The sequence below is a fragment of the Xyrauchen texanus genome, chromosome 1 (genome assembly GCF_025860055.1).
Source record: "Xyrauchen texanus isolate HMW12.3.18 chromosome 1, RBS_HiC_50CHRs, whole genome shotgun sequence".
In the NCBI taxonomy this organism is placed as follows: domain Eukaryota; kingdom Metazoa; phylum Chordata; class Actinopteri; order Cypriniformes; family Catostomidae; genus Xyrauchen; species Xyrauchen texanus.
In genome coordinates, this window is record NC_068276.1 from 42,209,532 (window position 1) to 42,234,630 (window position 25,099).

At 38.3% G+C, this 25,099-nt stretch overlaps 1 protein-coding gene across 1 annotated transcript in view; it reads right to left on the reverse strand.

Moving 5' to 3' along the window:
• The window catches only part of LOC127617027 (cadherin-16-like), a 55,435-nt gene that overhangs the window by 20,708 nt on the left and 9,628 nt on the right, over positions 1–25,099 (reverse strand). The window contains exons 6-11 of the mRNA XM_052125347.1: positions 24,337–24,495; positions 21,570–21,766; positions 11,453–11,578; positions 9,569–9,719; positions 9,255–9,467; positions 8,479–8,555 (exon numbers count right to left, since the gene is read on the reverse strand). Of these exons, the coding sequence (XP_051981307.1) occupies positions 8,479–8,555; positions 9,255–9,467; positions 9,569–9,719; positions 11,453–11,578; positions 21,570–21,766; positions 24,337–24,495 (923 nt within the window). The remainder of the gene's footprint in view (positions 1–8,478; positions 8,556–9,254; positions 9,468–9,568; positions 9,720–11,452; positions 11,579–21,569; positions 21,767–24,336; positions 24,496–25,099) is intronic.

Here is a 25,099-nt window from a genome sequence, read left to right on the forward strand (position 1 = left end):
ATCCATCTTCAACTGCTTATCCGAAGTCGGGTCACGGGGGCAACAGCTCCAACAGGGGGCCCCAAACTTCCCTATCCCGAGCCATATTAACCAACTCTGACTGGGGAACCCAGTGCCTGAAATACCTTCCTAGGGAGGTGCCCAGGCAGCATCCTTACCAGATGCCTTAACCACACCAACTGGCACCTTTCGATGCAAAGGAGTAGCGGCTCTACTCCGAGCTCCTCACAGAGGACTGAGCTCCTCACCCTATCTCTAAGGGAGAAGCCCTCAACCCTTCTGTGGAAACCCATTTTGGCCACTTGTCTGGTCGGTACTCACGACCTAGTTCTTTTGGTCACGACCAAGGCTTCATGACCATATGTGAATGTAGGAACAAAAATTGACCAGTAGATAGAGAGACCTTCCGGCTCAGCTCTCTTTTTGTGACAATGGTGCGATAGAGCGAATGCAATACTGCCCAAACTGCCCTGATTCTCCGGCCAACCTCCAGCTCCATTGTACTTGAGGTACTTGAACTCCTTCACTGTGTATGTGTGTTTTCCTGCAAACACTGCTGTTCATCTCTGTGAGTATAGCATCATTCAACCCAAACGTCATCCATCTTAAAACATTTTAACTGCATCCTAGAAAATAAACTTCACTGTCAACTAAATTGGAAAGTATATCATGAAAATGAATCTTTACAAAGGCACACAGCCAGAGCTGTAAACTTCATGGATGTTTCAAGAATGCAGAACTTCCACTTCTTTTAAAGAGGCTCTAAATATACTTGCTGAATTCAAGCCAGGATGTTTTTTTATACCTCTCCACTGTTGCCTGCCCTCCATCTTAACAGGAGTGCTCTGTCTGCACCCTCATACATCTCCTGTATTATTCACAAAATGTGGGCGGAAACACGCAGGGTATTTTCCAGAAATCAGAAACCACTGCCTGCCTCCATCCTGCATCCACTCTGCATCTGCTCTAAATCCCTCACTTGAGTCAGCGAATCACTCACTGTTTAATATTCAGCACGGCCGCATCAATGAACAAAGATGATGACATAAGAAAAGCACTCAGGGCTCTTTTGCACAAGTGAATGCTCTCTTATACCATACATAGACAAATTAGTAAGTGGTCATTTTTAGAACATCACCTCAGGATGAGAAATTCTTCCTATAAAGTTATGTAAAAATGTGATATGAAGTTGCACGGCAAGATACATTAAGCACAAGCAAAATACATTATACATTTGTTTATAGAGAGTTATGTATTTTGTTATGAGAGTTATGAGATCTGGTAGAGTTAACTAACACACAAACCTATTCTTAGGTTTATATATTTGAGAGACGTAAGCCTGATTTTTAGTTTAGATGAAGCCAAAATTTACCCTAGACGAATGAAGTCAGTGTTTATCCTACGCACAACATCATTTTAAAATGAGTTTGTTAACGGTCACTATGTTTAATGTGCTGTTCCAGCCATGGAAGTAATGCCAATAATTAAGGTTTTTCTCTCCTTGGATCACTTTAGCGCTGTATCACTGCTTTGTTTTATTATACTTGTATGTTTATTATACCTAACCACCCTGGTGCAAATAATGGGATATGCTATTTACACCCCAGTGCAAATAGTGGCAGATATTGTCTGCACCCCAACCCTGGTGCAAGTAATGATATATACTAATTGCATCCTGGTGTAAATAGTGTCAGATATTATTTGCTCCCATATTTAAATACTAACATAATGGGCATCACTATTGTGTTTATTTAGAGTTCCACAGACACACTACATTAAACTCTACCCCTGAACGTAACCTTAACTTTACCTTAGAAAACAATAACCTTGGTTTTACTACAGTAACCATGGTTTCACATGGGAACGAGTGCGATCTACAGGCCCTGCCTCCGGATCAAATCCTTCTCTGCACTCCCCAACATTCACCGTGACCAAATCACTACAATGAAATGAACATTCATATTCATTTTTATCTATTATTTTATGTAGTATTAAAGGAAATATAAAGAGTGGAAACAGGCAATAGAAAGGGGGTAAAAAGTTAGACAAAATTTGGATTCATTCTGCTTTCGCTACACTACACATTCAAGCACCATCTTTACAACCCACACCACTGCAGCGAAATATATTGGTGAGTTTGTCCATTGGTGAGTTTGTTGTGCCGCTCTGTGTGGCAGATACTATTTACACTGGGGTGCAAATAAACACCATCCAAACCACACCCATGATTAGTCTTAACCAATCATCAATTCTCTTTGGCCAGCCAAGATCTCAAAACAAAAACTTCACTGCATTTCATCATCATTTGTAAGCGAACAAAGCGAAGCTTATTCGCACTGCATTTCATCATCATTTGTAAACAAATTAAGCGAAGTCTGTTCACCCAGCAAGTATAAATTAGCCTTCATAGGCACAAGATGGTTCCAAATAATTCAGAATTTAAGACCCTGCTTATACCTGGTATTAAGATGCATTTTTGGTGATCTGATCCCAAGTGGTCAGCAGTAAATACAGGTCTAAACGGGGTCTAATACGTATTGTAAAAAAAACTAATATGAATGTGGTCAAAATGCATATGACCTCATCGCATCTGAGGTGTAAACGTTAATCCATCCTGAATGTGTCTCGGCAGCAGAGAAGTGCCACCTCAGTAAATCAACCACTGCGTTAAAACAAGAGTTTAAACTTTGTCAGTTATGAGTGGCTTTAAATGGAAATAAGAAAAAAAAAATGCATATACTGTATATACACAAGAATATAATTTCACTGATCGTCTTCAGTGTATCTGAAATCACAGCAGGTACTTAAGACAAGCACGAACATCTGCAGCTCAGGTTAATATAATGAATATTATATTATAGAATTAATATTCAGGAAGCAGAACAACAGGAAGTCATCTGGATGGTGTCTCTCCTGGTACACTGAAACACCGTGCTGAGCAGCTAGTCATGTCAAGTCAACCTTTGGGTCAAAAGGTTGACCCAAAGTGCTTCACAGAATAAATAAATAAATATACAAATATATATCTATATATATATATATATATATATATATATATATATATATATATATATATATATATATATATATATATCGCTGTCCTTTTCTGCATATCGTGGTGCTGTTTTGTGGTCCGTTCTGTATAGCGCGGTGGTTCATTTTAGCTTAACTGCCCGTTTCGTGGCAGACCCACCGGCCTGCTCGGTTCTCCTGATTGCCAGTCCGTACTTGATCGACTCCAAAGTGCGTCGGCCCACCGAGAAAATGCCCGGTATGCCAGATTACCATTCCAACCCTGCCTTGTAGACATAAAGCAGAATTTTTACATTTACCTTGAACCAGCTGTAGGCATGATAACGCTATTTGAAGGAGACCAATGTACAATGAGTTATAATAGTCTAAACTTGATGAAATAATGAGTGGATCACAATTTCCAGGTTTTTATGGGAAAGAAAGTTACCGATATCAGGTGGAAAAAGCTACCCTTGGCAACAGCACTGATCTGCTATTGAAAAGTAATGAGGTGTCTAAAATCACTCCAAGACTCCTTATATGATCGTGTACATTTGACGACAGAGGACCTAACTGGGCAACCAGGCCAAGTAAGGAAGACATGGAGGAACCTATAATCAGAACTTTGGTTTTGCTTTCATTTAATTGTAAAATATTGTTTGCCAGCCAATGTTTAATATCTTTCAAGCAATTTAGGGCATTATCAAATGAACACTCCTTATCTACACTCACTGGGAAATAAAACTGAGAATCATCACAGTGATAAGATTTGCTGTACTCCTGGAAAATATATCTCAGAGAAAGAATATACAAGGAAAAGAGTAAGGGTCCCAAAATCACATGGTAATTGAGCTGATGTATAGGAAAACTTCCCTAATTTTACAGAAAACGTTCTTACTTTTAGATACGAGGCAAACCACTGGAGGACCAGTCATGATTATTGTTGTTTGCCTTATGTTTATCACCTGTCATCTGTTCCTCCCAGACTACACTTCCCATAATTCCCTGCCTTCATCACTGCCATCTGTCCTTGATTGTTTTTTCCTGTCCTTCATTTACTCATTACCCACTGTGTATATAATGCCCTGTTGTTTGCTTTGTCCTTGTCAGCTGCTATGTGTTTTGACCTCCTGTGTATGACCAGTACCCACAAGTCAATGCCTACACCTGCCATGGCCAACGAGCCAGAAGCTTCGTCCATCCAAGAGCCAGCACTGACAATCTTCTCCATCCCATAGTCTGCGTTGCCAGCCTCATCCGTCCCAGAGCCAGCGTTGCCAGCCTCATCTGTCCCAGAGCCTGCGTTGCCAGCCTCGTTCGTCCCAGAGCCTTCATTGCCAACTTCGGCCTCTCGGAGGAGGAGGAGGAGAAAGGCTTCTGTCTCTGCCCATTTACATGACCACAGAGGTCATCTCCGAGTCTCTGCCCATGTACACGACCACAGAGGTCATTTCCAAGTCTCTGCCATGTTCACAACCACAGAGGTCGTCTCGTTTTCAATTGTCCCTCATTTACTCATTACTCAATGTGTATATAATGCCCTGTTCTTTGCTTAGTCCTTGTAAGTTGTTATGTGTTTTGACCTCCTGTGTATGACCAGTGCCCTTCGTGAATGTTTCCTTTGTTCCTGTGTTTTCCAGCTCTTGATACTTCCTACCTAATGTTATGTAAAATGTTACACATACACTGGATGCCAACCATACACTCAAGACGATTGAGAAGAATAGTGTGGTATAATAGTGTGAAATGAGGCACTATTCTATGGTAGAATATCGTTAGTGACCTTCAGCAATGCAGATTCTGTGCTGTGCAAGGGTCTGAAGCCAGACTGAAATGTTTCTAAAATGTTAAATGTATTTAGATAGGAGAAGAATTGTGAATTAACAACTCTCTCCAAAATATTGGACATATAAGGCAATTTGGAGATTAGTTTTTTTAACAAAGGATGTAGAATTGCAAGGTTAAAACTGCTTGGAACAACTCCATTGCTAAGGAGCTGTTAATTATAGCTGTCACACTGGAACTGATAGTCATGAAAAGTTCTTTAAGAAGGCGTGGAGAAAGAATATCCAGCTTGTATCTAGAACACTTAATCTTGGAGACTACATCAGCTAACTGGACTACATCTGTAACTGGTTGAAACTGAGTCAGGGAGCTGGACAGGGAAGGTATTAGTGGTTGATGAAATTGTGAAGGTACAATATCATATTTAATCTGTTAAATTTTTTTAGTAAAAAAGTTTCAAAATGTCTTTATCATCTTTGAAATGTGATAGATAAAATAAAATTGAAAAAGATTGGCAGTAGACGAGTGAATGGTCCAGGAGTGACGTAAGAGCTGAGAAATAGTAGGGAGAGGACAAGGACAGACAGAATCAAGCCCTGTCGGATAATGGTCAGAAATGCCAATGTCTAAGACTTCTAAGTTAGACCAATGTTAGATACCATAAGTTAACACAAGATTTAATGTATGACCCATATTGTGAGTAGGACCAGTGACATTATTTAAAGACTCAGTGAGTGTAGAGTATTTAGGGGTGTGGCAGGGCGGAGGGTGGGGCCGGGTGGTGATCCTACACACCCGGTCCCGTATTAGGCTAATCAAGCCTTCGAGAGGGATAAAGGTCGACTGCAGAGGATCGTGCGGGAGAGAGAGCTCGTTAACGGACATGTCCGTCATGTGTGTGTTTGTCTGTTTCAGTTTATTATTAAAATATTATTTACATTGTCTCGCCTCCTCTTTTCCATTGATCCCTTTACACTGGTGCCGAAACCCGGGAAGGAGGAGGGATACGCCATAGTAGAGTTCTCGCCACTACCGTCCACCCCAACGGAGCAGCCGCGGCCATCTGCGGGGAGACAAGGAGCCCAGCCGCCTGGAAGAGAACGATGGCCGCCGACCGCGATGGGTGAAGGGGCTCCTAACTGACCACCTGGAGCGGTCAGGGCCGCCGAGAACGCGGCGGGGCGTTCCGTCCGCCAGGGGCTGGAGGACTGCCTCTGATCTGCCCGGAGAGGCACAGCTGTCGTCCGATAGAGGGTGGAGGAGTGGCCGATGAACAAGCTGCGGCGTATCGGAGAACTGGCGAGAAACAGTTGTTTTTTTTCCATCTCTCTCTCCTCTCTCTCTCTCTCACTGCCGCTCTGCGTTGGCCTTTTCCTTATCTTTTAAATTTTACAGTGTTTTTTTTTGGGGGGTACTACACTGTTACAGGAAGTACCCCCCCAGTTTAATTATTTCTGTTTCCCTCCCCTTGTCCCTCCCTCATCCAGGTAGATGGTGATGACCTGCCAGCAGACGGGGCTTAGGGCACGCCCTCCCCCAGGGAAAGAGGGGGGGGGGGTGTACGTCATGCTGGGGGCTCCCCAGCCTGAGAGAACGAGGGAGGAATGTGGCAGGGCGGAGGGCGAGGTCGTGATCCTACACACCCGGTCCCGAATTAGGCTAATCAAGCCTCCGAGAGGGATAATGGTCGGCTGCAGAGGATCGTGCAGGAGAGAGAGATCGTTAACGGACATGTCCGTCATGTGTGTGTTTGTCTGTTTCAGTTTATTATTAAAATATTATTTACATTGTCAAGCTGGTTCTTCCCTCCTCCTTTCCATTGACCCCTTTACAAGGGGTTTCAATGAAAGTTTGCTAACTGGTTAGTTTAGAGGTGTTGTGTGATTCTATTAGCTTAGCTGTACTGTATATACAATATGGTGTTGGCAGGTTGCGCATATACGGTAAATTGCCCCGGAAGGGTCTCTTTAGGACTTCCAGTGAACTTTCATCACAATAGCAACCAACACCAGTGATTTGTGATCTTGGTCAACACTAATGAAAACAGTTTCATTGATGCATATGAATGCCAGCGTGTTCCACAATGCACAAATAAACAGTAATCAGTTAAAGTGCCCAAATTCTCACACCAATATATGTAGCGAATTTGGTATGATAAATGTACACTGCACGGGCTAAAATGTCATGTACATTACCATCATTTGTAAGGGAAACAGTATGTGTGAGCTAGGAATTAAATTAAACGGTCCTATTTCTACATTACTATGTAAGGAAATTTATAATGAAATCAGTCGCGTTTGACAACCGTTACTACCATCGATCCTAAATTACTCTATTACAAAATGATTCAACTCAATATCCCTTCTTCCCTTTGCCAATTGGTCTTTGATTTTCTAACATGCAGAAAGCAGACTGTTCGAGTAGGCCCATATCTCAGTGCACCCCTAATCACAAACACACCCCTAAAGGCTGTGTTTTGTCTCCATTTTTGTACTCATTGTATACAATGACTTCACCACCAGTGACTCCATTAAGCTTATCAAGTTTGCAGACAGCACCACTATAGTTGGCCTCATCACCAAGAACGATGTGTCCATCTATAGAAAGGAGGTTGCTCAGATGACAAAATGGTGTTCTAGAAATAAGAGTAGAAATGAGGATTGAATTTAGGAGAAGTCAAAATAATCACTTGCCATTGGTCATAAATGGCTCAGATATGAAAACTGTTGTCACTTACATTTCTGGGGACTATCATATCTGATTCTCTCAAATGGGACAAAAACATCACTGCCATAATCAGGAAAGTCAAACAGAGAATGTTCTTTCTAAGGCAACTGAAAAAGCTGAACCTTTCATCTGCCATCTTGGTTTAGTTTTACAGAACAGTCATTGAGTTAATATTCTGGTACAATCAGCCTCTGCTTGCTCAAAGACAAGAATACAGAGGATAATATGCTCTGCCAGCAAGATCACCGGCTGTAACCTACTATCAGCTGAGGACCTCTTTACCCTCAGAACCTCAAATAGTTCTCAAATAGCTCTCAAGATTGCCTCAAACACATCACATCCTGGGCATCTTCTCTTCACCTTGCTTCCCTCTGGTAAACGGTGGAAATCTATATGCACAAAGATTTCCCATCACCATGTCAGTTTCTTCCATGTGCTGCTTTCCATATGTGTCATAAATAAAAATAAATAAATAAATCAGTAAATGGATATCACTTAGTGTGTAAGGAATGCAAGATCTGAGTTTGTTTCTGGAATATAAACTATCACTATAATTACTGTCCATTTGGAGGAAATATCTAAAAAACATAAACAAAATAAAAAATTACAGCAAACAAATCACAGCATTTTTTACTTCGACAAGCCTGAGACTAAAGCATAGATTCCCATGGAAGCTCTTTCCTCATCTGTCTCTGTCAATCACATTTACTAGCACAAAGCTCTTTAACACACCCACAGATGATATATATATATATATATATATATATATATATATATATATATAGAGAGAGAGAGAGAGAGAGAGAGAGAGAGAGAGAGAGAGAGAGAGAGAGAGGGAAAGAGAAATTAAAACAGAAAGACTGAAGGATATCAGCAGCATCCAAATAGAACAACAATAGAAAAACAGAAAGAGAGCTGCATAAAGAATTGCACATACTCATGCTCATATCATACCTCATGATGGGAAAAGATTGGTGGGTTGTTGTTTTCATCGAAAACTTTTACTATGACGGTGCAAGAGCTGTTCAGCCCTAAGGAACAAGTCAGAGAACATACTGATTACCTATTGAAATTCAAAGTTCAAAGTTCCTGGTGACAGCCATTACTGTAAGGGGACACGAAATTTCCTGCAATCTCTCATATGCTTATCTGACCACGTGCATGTCAGATTCTACATAGTATATTAAACATGTTAGCGAGATGTCAGTTGAAACTCTATTCACACTGTGTGTGGGAAAGAAGTGGCATTTTAAGATCTTTAAGTTGAGTCTATAAACTGACTGAGACCAATTATTTCAAATGCATTTTATCTGCATCATGCTGCATAATTGCAACTAGAATGAATCAGTGTAATCTAGGACACCAAAGCTATGTGTACTGTACATTTCTTGCTTCAACTGAAGCAAGTCTATGTGAACATTACTATATTCTAGGGGTTGTCTTGTTATAAAGCCTCATTTGTTGGTTTGAAGTGTTAGGGTGAAAATCACCGTAAATTGCAGAAGTTGAAAGCACAAAAAATCAAAAAAGTCTACCCTAATTCAACCTACCTCAAGTGTTATATATAGAATTAATGTGAAATCATAAAAAAATGACTCCCTAATCAAACAAACCAATCAGAGAAAATTGCACAAAATGACACTGCACTATGGATTACTTAATTATGTTGTGCTTTTGTACTCGACTCATTTAGCATTGATTGTCTAAAGAGATATTGGGGATGAGTCAACCTTTAGCATCCTCTGCAGTGATGGTGAGCGTGTACTGTGGGGCAGTGCCCTCCATGCTGTCCGCCTGCACTGTAATCACTCCTGAGTCCCGGTCCACACGGAACAAATTACGTGGAGTCTCAGGCATCTGTCCAACCAGCCGATAAAATATCCGCACATTATCAGTTTTCGGATCATCGTTGTCAGCTGCTTGGACTGTGAGAATTTCCGTACCTGTGAGCAGAAGACCATTACACTCAAGAAACTCTCCAAATGTAGATTGCAGCACATAAACAAGATGGTAAATTGAACATATATCTTTTTTTATGTGTAACCTTTAGTTGCAAGCTCCTTGACCACAGTATGGTACTGCATCTGTGGGAAAGTTGGCCTGTTGTCATTTGTGTCCCCTACCATCACTCTCAGCTCTATAGGCTTAGCAATCTCTCTGCCATCTGGCCTCTCCACCACTATATTAATATGAAACTAAGAGAAAAACAACAGTGGTGGTTTAAATAATTCTTGTGATTGTTATTTACTAAGAAATATGTTAGTATGCCACTCTGTCTGTTAATGTTTTAATAAATACAATAGTTATCCAAAGAGTACCGGCTGAAGAGAACACATGTTCCTTCAAATCCACTTTATACTACATACAGATTAAAGAAAACTGCTAAAATAGTGCAGAAACATTTTTCCGTCTGTGTTTATAGGTTGTTCATCAAAACACACCCTACAATTTACTCAATTAGGACACTGAAATTAATTGACTTTTTAAATTTGGAGTTCTTATGTCACTCAAAAATTGCTTCATCTCATAAGTCATATTTTCTAAAGTCTAATGATGTAGCAGTGTACATAGTTGATGGGGAACCTTCATCAAGTAGATCTATTTACACTGTAATGATGACATAGGAATTACAAACCTGGATGTGCGAAGTAGCATAAAATATGACATTGCAGTGTGATAGTGTGAAACGACTAGGATTCCCCTGGACTACTAAAGAAGATGGATGCCCAACTGCTTTGCAAATTTTATTACAGTTTGACGAAATTGTACCAATTTACAATGACATGGATGACTACATACCCTCACATTCATATCAGGACATTGCAATGTCACACCAAATAGTTCAGCAGTTGTAGTGGGCTAATGTGATAAACTTTCTCTTAGGTTACAGCAGTGACAAAAGGGGAACAAACACCATGTCTGTAAAGCTGCCTCATTTGCCCTTGTTGCCTCAAGCCATGTTACCCAGTACTTTAGTCATTAAACTGACCATTTACCGACCAGACATTTATGCAGAGCACTAGCTGGGAAAAGCCATTGAGTTATAAACACCTGTCTATTAAAGTATTCAGTATTACTGATATTATGTTTACTTTTAAACACTATTCCACAATTATTGATCATGTTAATGGTTGGCTCTTGTTTGAGAATGGAATGTAAGTGCATTGTTTTGTGATCTGTTGGTCTATTTAGAACTTCCTTTCACAGCTGATTTCACCAAACAATTAATCTGAGTGGAAGTGAAGTGCTATAATGGCTTTGAGTATACAAAAAAAGCTAAGCAAACCGAAGCAATATCTTTTTAGTGTTTTTAACACTTTTTAATCTTTTTAAAATTATTTTAGTGCAATATCATTGGGCAGTGTGCAATAATTCCCATAACGATTATCACAGTAGTATGCTGGTTGCAGTGTATCTTGTTTAAGGTGATTGATTAATTTCTCGTGTGACTGCTTGTTTATGTGTGAAGAATTGTGAGTATCAGGTTTTAACATTGGGGTTTCTCTATGTGTATTCCATTATATTTTTTTTTCTTTTTTTTGTCCTGTTTGGAGTAAAAGTATTAGTATTTATATATGCATATTGATGTGTAATAAGAAGAAATAGTGTTACCTATTTGTTTTTTTTACACCAGCTCCCACTTTTGTCATTTAATTAATATATAGAGTAATTCCTTTATTGGAATTAACATCTAGATAGTATTTCAGTTGTTTGGTAGTCCAACTATATACCTGTAAATGGTTAGGTGTGGTAGAAGTGCCCAGAAGGGCACATATAGAACCACATTTTTCAAAAGGGAAACCCCCAAGTAAGTAATAGTTAAATTATTGTAGACAGTTAATTTATTATGTATTTACCATATTCAGACAGTTTAGCACATTAAGAACTGTACATCTGATAGAATATGAAAGAGGTATTTATAGTTCACCTGATCTTGTGTTTCTCTGTCCAGAGGAGCATTCAGGTAAATTACTCCTTCCCTGTTGATAGTAAAGAGCATTTCTGGAAACTCTCCCTCAAGACTGTACTCCACTGGACTGCCACTCCACTTCACCTGTAAAGACAAACACAATACACTATATAGGATCGGAGTAGCCCAGCAGCAGGAAATTCCTCAGAGCCATAAAACTAAGTGCTGACTAAGGGCTCTCTAAAGTCTGGCATGGCCCAGCTAAATGAGATGAAACACATCTGGCCAATTAAATTAACAAAAGAGACTTGTCCAGATAGCACATACTTGAAAACATTCATGTTAATAATGAGTGGTGGTGGTGTAGTGGTCTAAGCACATAACTGGTAATCTGGTAATCAGAAGGACGTTGGTTCTAGCCCCACAGCCACCACCATTGTGTCCTTGAGCAAGGCACTTAACTCCAGATTGCTCTGGGGGGATTGTCCCTGTAATAAGTGCACTGTCGCTTTGGATAAAAGCGTCTGCCAAATGCATAAATGTAAATGTAAATGTAATAAATTGTCAGCATGACTGGAGGATGATGAAGATGATGAGGGGATGGGCAATAAAAGACACAGAGTTAAACACAGATCTTCCTGAATTACAATGAACAAAACAACGGCAGTCCTATGACTCTTTTTTCTGAACAATAACCAATTTTCTAGGCTCCAAATTATTCATGAGACATCCTCTCTGATCAGTATTCTGCAAACAGCAGTTAAAAAAGATGTCCCTTTGTTTCATTCATTTAATAACACACAGACACTTAAAATGAGACATTTCCTATCACATGCTTAAAAAATGGAGGGAACGAGACATTATGTCGATAGAAGCCCAGAAATCTCTGACATCTCTGATCTTTGAGATAAGGCCAATGAGAATTGGCATGTGGAATTTGCATGCCACTCCCCCAGACATACGGGTATAACAGGAGTGACACTGGCAAACACACACTTAGGTTTCGCACTGAGGAGCTGAGCCAAACACACCACAGCCATTTCAGCGGTTGGTTCAGTGTTGTGGCAAGAGGGACACAATATCTCGTTCACTCCATCAGGAAAGGAGGTTACTTCAGTAACCATGACATTCCCTATCTGTCACTCACTCAAAGTTGTGTCGATGAGTTGACACTAGGGGTCCCAGTGCGAGATGGGCAGAACTCTATATGCCTCGTAGCCAGCGCAGCAAGCCGAAGCAAAACTACCCCTAACACACTGGCAGGCATGAAGTTGCCCCCTACACCTCAGGGAGCGGCTATCTGCTCAGAGGTTTAAGGACTGGCTGGCCCAGCCATAGCCTTCTCTCTATTGTTCTCCCCGAAAAAAGGAACAAAATCGTTCAGCTGGGGACCATATAAGGTCCACGTTGGGGGGATGTCCCTCCAAAGAGGAGGACACCACAGAGACAACACCTGGCCACGAGAGGGGGGGTACTTCTAAGTGGAATACAACACACAGTCTTACCGGGTCGGAGCGGAAGCACGTCGTGCGGAGCGGCACCTGGGTAGGTCCTACCCAAGGAGGGGAGGAGTTACCACAAACACGGTGACCAAGGACAGAGGGCCCTCTGCCCAAAGAAGACGTGGTTTACCAGCGGGTAAACAATTTTGCAGAATATACGAAGAGTACGCACTGGACACAGCAATGCCAAGGCTGGGTCTGCCTCCTCCTGGGGCAGTGCTTGCAGGTTCACCACCTGATCCCTGAAAGAGTTCGTGGGAACCTTGGGCACGTAGCCCTGTCGGGTTCTCAGGATGACATGAGAGTAAGCCGGACTGAACTCCAGGCACGGTTCGCTGACAGAGAACGCCTGCAGGTCCCCTACCCTCTTGATGGAAGTGAGCGCCGTCAGGAGGGCCATCTTTAAGTAGAGCGCCTTTAACTCAACTGACTCAAGGGGCTCCAAGGGAGATCCCCGAAGGCCCCGAAGGACCACGGAGAGGGAATGAGGCGCAACCTGGGGGGGGGTTTTAACACCTTTGAATAATTTTTAACGCCTCCAGACTTTTGCTGATCTGATGCTGGTCTATTATTTAAATACTTTCGATTGCACATTGATTTAGACACAAAGAAGTATCGCTGTTTCTTTAGGCATTGTCTACAGACTCCATAATGTTCTCTGTATAGACAATTCTATACAATATAGACAAAAAAGTCACTCTGTTCACTTTACTCACCAACTTGTTTCATGTTTTTATATGTTAGATTTGTTTTTATGTTTAGATTAGCAATAAAGTATTGTTTGTATTCAAGGATAATTTGACTGTTGTATATTTTTTTTTAAAATGTTGTCACTTGATTTTTCAAAGATGCAGCCCTAAAGCTATACCTAAAATATTGGTGATATTATTTTCAGTTTGCCATGAGAATAATATTACTCCAATAAATTAATTAATCATAATTCCCTTTTTAAAGCTAATTCCTTACAATAGAATTTGTGAGCGGATACAACAAGATGTTGTATTACGATTTTAATGTTGAAGAATTTTATCCAGACAAATAATCTAGTCATTGGTCTTTTATCTTTCTTATAATGGTTGTCGAACATGATTATTTCCATTATAAATAGACATATGGAAAGTTTAATTTAATTCCTAACTCATATACTGTTCCCCTACAACAATATAACCAGTTAATACTATAGAAGACATCTACAATAGATTAACTTGAATGGAACTTGAGCATATCAACCAAGTATCTTAAAAGCAAAAAAAATAACAAACATATTTCCTCATGCAATGTTCATGAGGCATCTGTTAGAGCACCATACAACTGGATTGGATACCAGACTTAAACAATAAATAATTCAATGAATAAAACAATAAAAATGGATGTTTGGGCTATACTGAGAATTGGCTGATAAGTTTGGTGAGGCCAGGACATGCCAAAACAATCTAGCTGCCCTTGCGATGGAGGGATTTTCCACTCTGCTGCGATAAACGATGCAAACGGTCCTGGAAAAGGTGTGGAATAGCACCAAAGAAGGAGAGGACCTTGGAGCTGGGAGAGTGAGGGGGGACACATATATCTCTTTAATACTTTGTCCCTCAGCCCTTTGTCGTGGAGATGACGCTTCAAACTCAACGCTTTGTATACAACAGCGGGCCTCTCTAAAAATGACCTGCCCGCACGCTCTTAAGAACCTTCAAGGGAGCAGAGCTTTGAAGAGATTCATTTGTGTCCTGCTGTTCTAAAAATGGTGAGCACCAACTGAGGTGATGTCATCTATTTACTTTCCAGGGATTGTTTTGATAGGAATGATAAAATCCTCTTAGGACTCTTAGGACTAGTCAGTTTATGTCTTGGATGTTTAGTGTTGTGGTGAATTGACAAGAATGATTGTTAACAGTTTGATGTTGAGAATGCATTCCAAAGAGAATGTTGCTTTTGGAGTCCATTCATTGAAGAGATGCAGATTATTATGTTTGAAATGTAAAATAAAGTTTAGGAGTACTTTCTGAGCAAGAGATTTTTAAAACACACCTTCATGTAATATCTTAAAGGGATAGTTCACAAAATAAATAAATACAAAATATGTCATCATTTATGTTTATGTTGTTCCAAACCTGTATGACTTTCTTTCATCCACACAACACAGAAGATGTTATGCAGTTTTAGTCTCATTTCCCATTCACTTTTGTGTTCCAAGGAAGGAAGAAAGTCATAAAAGTTTGTAACAGCAGGAGTAAATTATGACAGAATTTTCATTTTAAGTTAACTATCCTTTAAAAAAACATCACTGATCAAATGAATTAATCTACAGTATCAATGATAACCAGCAATATAAGAGATTATTTTAAACAGGAGAACAACATGCTTCATGAAGAGAAGAGATGGAAGAGATTCAGCACCACAGCAGAGTGTTATCCTCTCCTGAATTCTACCTCTGTACTTAGTGGATTTGGGTGAGAACAAACAAACAAAGCAGACCTCACATGCCGAACTCATCCACTAAGCATTTCAAACACATAAAGCTCTTTAAATGAAATGCCAGATGTTTTTTTTTTTTTTTAGGAATGTGGAGATGAGAGGATTAAGAAATAAAGGTTTAGGTTTATTTTGTATGCCTTTAAAAAAAGGAGAAAAAAAGAAGAAATATGATTGAAATGAGGAGAGTGCAGCAGACCCGTGCCTGCAGTGTTGCTATGTGAGACAGAAAAGAGATGCACGTTACAGAGTCTGAGTCCTTTATGACCAATCATTTGTTTCATAACCAGTGTGACTCCAACCACCCACATGTCCATCACAGCACACATAAGGAGTGGGTGAAAAAAGGCTTTTCCCATAAAAAAAAAATACAAAATAAAAAAACATTCCAGAAATACCCCACATGTACTGATGCACACATTATTGTTCCTTATTCTCTTACATCAAGATTTATTTGATGTTAAGTATTTTAAATGTAATATGATGTATGAAATAGGATTATATTAAATTTTATCTCGGTTTGTGAACCTAGATGGTGATCTTAAGGGTCAAACTTTGGACCAAACAATTATAAAACTGATTAAATCATAACCAATACTATGGTAGAGAAGAAGACAAAGGAAAGCACTGTTTGTTATCCAGGCATGTTTAGTAGGTGTAAATGTGCTGGTGTGTGTAGGATGTATCCACAAAGGAGAGAGAGGAGAACAAGGAGGGTTAAAAATATGTACAGATGAGCTTTTGGCACAAACCATGAACAACTTCTGACTATAGTTTAAGAGCATTCTACAAACACATCTCTCCATTACACATTGCTCCATTGCCCTTGAATATTGTTGTCTGTTTTTAAGATGTTTATTTATTTATTTTTTAAGAAAAAATAAATGACATCAGTGTCAAAAACAAAACAAATGTAATACTTTTTAAGACCTTTTCAAGATCTGAACAATATGACCTGAAGAATACTGTATTCCCATTCCAAACCCACACAATCTCAAAACAAATCATGTATCACAGACTCTTACTTAAGAGACTCATACTTAGTGGCACACATTCAACATGGACTTAACATTGCTTATCTGTAAAACAGGGTAGGCTATATGCAAGTTTAAAATTTTCCACATTTATATCACATTAAAATTGGTTTATGTACCATTATAGAAATAAATACAAATTAGAAGTTGACGACTATTGGATTTTGCTGATATGATAATGTGTTGGAAAAAAAATACAATAAATAAAGTTTGTATTCATAACGCTGAACTTTTAAATTCAATGGATGAAATACACCAGGGACTCTTATTTTGAAATGTATGTGCTTCACTGCTACCAGCTGCTCATTCAAGCAAAAAAAGGCATATAAAATGTGCACTCCTACAATGACCTACAGCATATTACAATATAAACAATTAAAGGTAAACACAGTCATATTTCATCAACACTATATCATCATCATCAACAGTTGATCATTAGTTATTGCTTGTCATATTTTTCTGATATGATCTAATAATTGCAAACTGCTCTGCAACAGCAGGAAACACTCACAAGCCCCCGCATGCTTAGAGCAAATACAACAGTGCCACATTTTCACTTTGAAGGATATAGTGCATGCACTTGTATAATAAATCATATTCTTTTGAAGTTTGATACTCGCATTAGGCCATAGCATGACTATAATGATAATTATAGCCCTCTATAAATGATAATTAAGACTTTTGTCGTATCATTTAAGACATATAAGATAAGAATTTTTCTGACCTTAAATTTGGGAGAACTGATTTTAAGACTTTTTAAGAATCCGCAAGAACCCTGATACTGCATTTGTTTTGTTTTTAGAAAGAAATCACTTTTTTGTCAGAAACTTCCCTTCCCCACATGCATGCTGCCTGCTTATGGAGCGAGTAAAACATAGAAGCATATTCTCATTTTGCTTGTAAGGTTTTAAACATTTCACAAAGACATTTAAAAAATGGAAGATCTGCATGATATATAGTATCTTAGTTAATGTTACTCTTAAAAAGCTCAGATCTAAGACACACCCAATAAACGGAAACTGCAATGCAGCCGGCCAATTTGAACTTGAAATCACACTGCACATTTTTATTTTCATCATAGTTTACATTTTAGTCATATTGGCTTCACAGACTTGCCATTGTTTTGTAATTTTATATATATTTATTTAAAACATTGCTTTTTTCTTGTTGGATAATCAACACATTTCTTTCCACTATTATGTATAGGGAAGTCCCGATACCGATACTGGTACTTTTAAAAATACCAGTATCGCTATGTCCTAGTGAGATTATTTAAATGCAAAAGCTGCAATTTAATGAGATACATATACAGTTTGCATGTAATGAATGTGAGTGCTTGTGAATGTGTGGAATGTTAAAGCTCATCCTACACCATCATGAGTATTATGCATTGTTTGCAACAGATGACAGTAAACAGAGTGCAAATTCATGTAGTAGCATCAGGCACATGCGGAGTACTTATTTAACTGCCTTTTGCGGATAGATAATCACATTTATAATAAAAATTTTTGACAGAAATATTTCACAACTGTAAAGTTATGTAATATTCATTGTAATACTATTACTCCTACTCCTACTACTACTACTACTAATGAACAGTAGTAATTTTATTATACTTCAGTCTCTAACATCTGTGATGCTCTGTTATGCACAGGGTTGGAAAGAGTACTGAAAAATCATACTCAAGTAGATGTACTGTTACTTCCCCAAAAATGTAGTGTGAATAGAGTAAAAGTAGCTGACCAAAAATGACTCAAGTAAGAGTAAAAGAGTAGCTCATTTTAAAGTACTCATGAGTTGTGAGTATTGAGTACCGAGTTGCCAAACCTATGCCTCATTATAATGAACACCGTATGCCAAATTTTTTAATTACATCACTTATCTATGAAAAACACTACATGAATCTGATTCCAAAAACTAAAAGAGAGACATGATAACAGAAATGAAGAGATTAAAATGTTATTTTCAATACACTGATCACCATTTTAAATCATAATGTATGAAACAATTACATTAAAATCAGTTTATGTGTATGGTCTAGATTTCCCTTATGTCGACAGAGTGTTATTGTTGTGCATAAAACATGTTCAAACAATGCAAGGATTGCAAAACATTGCTAATTAAGAAGGATCTCTTGGCACGTCATGTCCTGCACAATAGAGGAGGTCGAATTATTCATGCTTAATTCACTCAAAAATTTAAATTCTCACATCATTTACTCACCCTCATGCCATCCTGGATGTATATGACTTTCTTTCTTCTGCAGAACACAAATTGAGATTTTTAGAAGAATATCTCAGCTCTTTTGGGCCATAAAATGAAAGCTGAATCGGAGCTAAAATATTGAAGCTCCACAAATAACATAAATCAGCATAAAAGTAGCCCAATCCATGTGCCTCCAGTGGTTTAATCCATGTCTTCAGAATCGATATGATAGATGTGGTGAGAAACAGATCACTATTTAATTCCTTTTTTACTAATTGTCCTCCCTGCTCAGTCAATCTCCACTTTAAATTTCACTTTCTTCTTGTGTTTTTGGGGATTCACATTCTCCATGCATATTGCCACCTACTGGGCAGAGCACAGTTTTTCAAAAATTTACTTAAATATTGGTCTGTTTCTCACTCATATAAATTCTGAAGTCATGGATTAAACCATTGCAGTTATTTTAGGCTGCTTTTATGTGCTTTTTGGAGCGTCAGCATTTTGGCACCATTTCACTTACACTGAATGGACCTACAGAGCTGAAATATTCTTCTAAAAATCTATATTTGTGATCTGAAGAAAGAAAGTCATAGACAGATTGCATGAGGGTGAGTAAATTATAAGAGAACTTTCATTTTGTGTGAATTATTTATTTAATTAACACATGGGGGCCACATTGTCCTCCATTTGAGATACAATGTTCAACATTGATTTAACATTGATCTTTTAAGCCAAGAAATAGTTGTGTTCTCATTCTAATGCATGATGCACAATTTTCTGAAGTTTGTGACTGGTGGAATGTTCTGCTGAATTATTGATCTGCAAATGTTGACCTTTATAAAGGCTAAGCATAATTATAAATTATTTTATCATCTTTACTTTCCTGGTATTTTATTGTGCCATTTAACACACTCTCTGCCTCAGTGGTCAGTATTATTAAAAAAACTTGTATTATTAAAAATATCACTGTTTTATTCTATTACATTAATACTTTTAAAGCTACTAAAGTTATTCAGCCAAAAGTAGTGAGTGGTTTTCTCATTTCCTTGTTATTATTGTTTGATTAATAGCCTTTATATGACATAGCCTACTAGACAGTGCTCAATTCGGTTACATGTACACTTCAAATCCAACATTTTGATGAAAATGTGCTTTTTGTCCCATTGTTTAAATTCACTTTAGACATAAACGACTGCATTTACATTAAATCCTCATCAAGATTATAAAGTGTATTTAATATTTTGGCGCGTAACAGAACTAGCCCTCAAACATTAGCTGCCTGTCAATCAAACAACACACAGCTACAGATGTCAAGCCATTTCATCTAGATCATACTCTTGATATCATGATTTATGAAATGAACACAACTGGTCATACAGGTTAAATATAGAAAACTACACAAAATTTGATTGAGGACATCTCTCTTTTTTCAGATTAATATATACTGCAGATCATTTTATTGCCCAACCCTATTGATAACACTGTCGATAACAGAGTCAATTTCAGCTTGCTCACAGGGGTTATTAATACAATTATTATTTTATTACTTATTTTTAAACACGATAAACAATCGTATTTTATCTAATTACACAATGATGATTCATCGACATTTTAGACATTAGTTTTATCGTCTGTTAATGTCTGATCTTCTGTAAAGCTGCTTTGAAACGTTGTGTGTTGTGAAAAGCGCTATACAAATAAAATTGACTTGACTTGACATTGCATTAATCTCTTTAGTTAAATTACAGGCTACGTTATAGACACACAGAATCTAGTAAGCAGAAGTATGAAATTTACCTCGATATGTTTCTTCAAATTAGAGGCAGGATTAATGCTGATATCTGGCTCGAGCAAGTTAAACTCACATGCAGCAGAGATGTTCAGCTGTAAATTGTTTGAATTTGAATTTTTATTGTTGAGGATAACCCCTTGAGATGAAACATCTCGTTTTAGAGGGGGTTCTTGAGGAATTCTCCACAGTTGTTGCCAGATCTGCAGCTGCCCTTCAAGTTTTTTTGTGATTTGATTGGATGGGAGTCACGAGACTATCCCTTGCCAATCATGTTGATAGATAAAAATTAAATCAGGACAGGGAAGTAGCGAACACAGACGGTGGGAAAATAGGGCAGTAAAAGTACAGTTACAGCACTTAAAATTTACTCAAGAAAAATTATAAAAATGTTAAACTACTTTAGAAAATAGAATTCTTGGGGAAAAAGTAGTTAATTACAGTAACATGAGTATTTGTAATTCGTTACTTTACACCCCTGGTTATGCAGCAATTAAATTCTAAAATAAATGTTATGTTTATTTGACAAAATATAACTCCAATGTTGTGTTTTGGGTTGTGCTGTGAGGTTCTCTATATAAACACTTTATTTGATAAAAATATTACAATATTATATTGAAAATGAATTGTTATATTTTCATTTATTTTAACACCATTTGATGACAACTTTTGAAATGGAGTTCAGAAAAAAACAGGTATCGGACTCAGTATTGGCGAGTACCAAACAAGTATCGGAACTCGTGCTTGTTCTAAAATAAAATGGTATCAGGACATCACTAATTCCATATAATTCGTTTTTTGTTTTGAAGTCATTATTCGTGCCTTTCAGAATAAGATATTTGGTTTAGGGCACATCCCTAGTGCCCAAAAATAGATGCCTCATTTCCACTATTGTGAGAGTATCAGAGTCATGACTAAAATCATAAAATATGGAAAAAAAAAATTTTTACATCAAGATGAAAGCCATGTGTAAAAGGGGATGTCATTTTTAATTGGCAAGGGGATGTCATTTGCACTGCTAATTGAAGATTATGAAAGCAAGATAAAAACAGACTCACCTATGCATGTGAAATAAACATAAGATCTATCTCCTGCTGTAAGTGTATCTAGAGTGCTCTGCTTCCGTCATATATCCGTACCTGTGAGATTGGGATAGGGTATGGTCCAGGCAGATTCTCCTGCAGTCTGACTGGGTCAGGTGAGGCCCATGTATTCCCAGTCACCTCCACTAACACTGTTCCAGTGGAGAAGAAAGCGTTGGCTTTGCCGGCCATGTCTTGCACCATCACTGAAAGTTTGTAGCGGCCGCACATCTCTGGATCTAGAGTTGAGGCACCTGGATACCAGACAGATGGTTAATTTGAATGGTAGGTTCACCCAGAAAGGAAAATTCTGTCATCATTTACTCATCCTCTTGTCATTTCAAACCCATATCACTTTAATCTGTGAAACACAAAGGTAGGAGCTTTTCAGAATTTTAATGCTCTAAAACTTTTGTACACTTCCCATGAAATCAAAGAATGGACGGGTATCATTTAGACCAAAATATGACCTAAAGAAGGTATTTTTTGTTTGTTTCAGTAGATCATAACAGCTCGTCATGTGAGAAACAAATCAACAAATCAAACAAATCTACTTATGTAATTTGTTTACAGTAAGTCTTCACTTTCACATTCACTTCCACATTCACGTGTGGATATGACTTTGACTTTCACATTCAGCCTCCTACTGGTTAGGGATGGTGAAAGGAGGAGATTTATACTAAAAAAGGACATAAATATTGATCTATTTCCCACCCTCACCTATCATATCTCTTCTGAAGACATGGATTCAACCACTGGAGCCATATGGATGAGAGCATGAGAGCATGGGGGTGAGTAAATGATGATAGAATTTTCCTTTTTGTGATGAACTTTCCATTTAGGATCAGTCAAAATGAATAGTGCAGTGCTGTTATTAGCGAGCTGGTGCAAATTTACCTACGGTAGATCTCTACGATTGTTTGTGTTGAGACATTTTCCAATAACATGTCATGTGATTTTTTTGTTTTTGTTTAATTAGTCTACAACAGGAATGAGATCTATCAAATACAATTAAGTGCCCTTTTACTCATGTGCCATCTGTTGCCGAAAGCCAATCACACATGTACCCAAAGTAAGAAATGCCTATCATCATTCTTTTGCCTGTATTCTGACCATTAACACTCTTTTATACACTTATATTTTCAGTAGTATCAGTGTCATCATAAGTTACAATAACAGTGTAATCAGTGTGTATTATGGCCACGCATAGCGTGTTAGTACATTAGTGCCATGAATGCACAAGGTAAACATTAACATTTACCATTTACATTATCTACTGTATATACAGTACATACTGGATACTGCACATGTAACCGGTCCTGCTCGACATGCTCGGAGCGGGATTTGAACTGGCGATGCGCTATCGAGAAGGCTAAAGGCTACAGCCTCTATCATTAGTCGCTTATGTGACTCTTGAGGCCAGGGGAGTGAGGTTTACACATGACGCACAACTATCAAGTACCAGCTGGCTATCATTACACTAACTCCCCTAAACCTCACTCCCATATGGGTCACGGCACCACTGTAAACGGTTCTGCTCAACCTGCTTTGAGTGCTCTGGTGTCTGAATGTTTGCAAACCCCTTACAAAAAATCAAGAGTCACTGCAGACTCTTCATTGTCACCAAAGGTATGTTGCAGGTTCACCACTACTGGTGAAGAGCTGCAAACTTCTGGCAAATATTTGCAGCAAATTGCAAGCTAATTTTCATGTGAAAATAATGAATGGTGAAATGACGGTGAGTTTGCAGCAAGTTTGCAGCAAGCTTCGCAGAACTCTACATTTTTTGTAAGGGACAGTATGTCGTTGCTCAGCTGTTTCAAACTTCTTTTTGGCTGTGAGCAAAGAATGAAGAAGCATGCTTTAACGCGCTGTAAGTGTGCAATGGCCTTTAGTGTTCCACGGAATAAGAAAGAATCATATGGATTTAGAAGAACTTATGGGTGAGTAAATTATAACAGAATTTTCAACCAAAAGAAAAAACAGCTTAACAAGTTTTTCAAACACAGAAACAATGTCTCAAACAAAAAGTACACTATATAGGAAAAGCATCATGCAAGTATAATACATGTATGACTATATATATAAACCTGCCAAACAAACCTTTCAATAATGGTAACTAAACTGTAAATAGCCGAAGGCTTTGTTTATTACTTAACATCGCAGTTTAATTCTAATGGTGGGTTACAATGCATATCACCCTGGGAGCTACGAAACCATTCATTGTCTGCATTGTCCATTCATTGTTCTGCCACAGGAAAACACCTCAAACAAACATGGTGCACAAACATTCTCTGAGCATATTATTGTAAGCCTCTGTATGAGCTAATGCCAGGCTGTTCTGATTGCATTTGCACATGAACCCAAACTGGGCTGATCTGACCTAATGCTCACGGTCTTGATGACTCATTCAAATTAAATGGCTTGCTTTTCTGGCTCTCTGAGCTCTGGCCCTGGTTCAAAATCATTTTCATTTAGTGGGCATGTTTAAAAAAACAAAAGGACAGTGTAGTTAACAGCTGTGTTAACAGTGCAATAAGCAGAGCGTGTTATACTAGCTAGTCATTTGCTGATTTCACGGTGGAAGGGGGCTGAAAGGAGTGACAGATGAGAAAAGGAGATAGGAAGTGTCCACAAATGCATTGGTTTCAAGATTTGACTTTTTGGAGAAAATGAGAAGAACATGCAGACAGATTTATGCATTTAATGCAGAAAACATATCCAATCTAATGAGATGACTGTGATAAATCAACTACTCAATCCAATAGCTACTTGACTCCAAATCACAATCGAAGATGAGCAGTTAAAAAGTTCTGATTATTACCATCCTCTGTTAGCGACACTTCTCCAGTGATGGCATCTATGGAGAACATGTGGCTTGCAGGGATGCGGGGTATTTGGTCCAGAAGACTGAAGCGCAGGTCTGCATGGGCGGTGTTACGGTCATCTCGGTCCAGTGCTTCCACCTGCATGAACTGGATTCCTGTGACAATCACACACATGATTGGCTTAGATTGGAGTTATTTCAAAATGCACTGAACTCTTTGAATTTGACACATTTAGCTTGATGAATTCTGGGAATACCCTTTACAAGTATTACAAAGGGAAAATAGCCTACTACATTGATGGCAATCCTCACCTAGTAGCAAATCTTGCTTTAATTGTTACAGTCTTTTGATTACAATCAACTGATTGCAAAAAAATTCACAATCTCACTACTAGTCTGACCACCAGTAGAGGTAAATGGTGTTGTGTATTAAAAAATATATATCAACATGCAGTTCTACATAAGATGATTAATTCACTATGATACATTGATAAAAGATGTTGAACCAGTATGAACTTTGTGCACCCTTCGAAGTGAGAGCGTATGAGTCTCTTTAATGGTCTAATAATAATTTAATTCAAGGAAGATGAGTAATCTCTAGACATTAATGCCAACAACATTTGCACTGCCTTGTCATTCACCCCAGTCTCTCCAAGCAAACAGCTTTTCTGAGAAAAACATATTTTTTTTCAGCTGTAGTTTATAAGCAACCTTAAAGAACTTCAATACACAAGGGCTAGCGCTAAAAAAGGAAATGTGT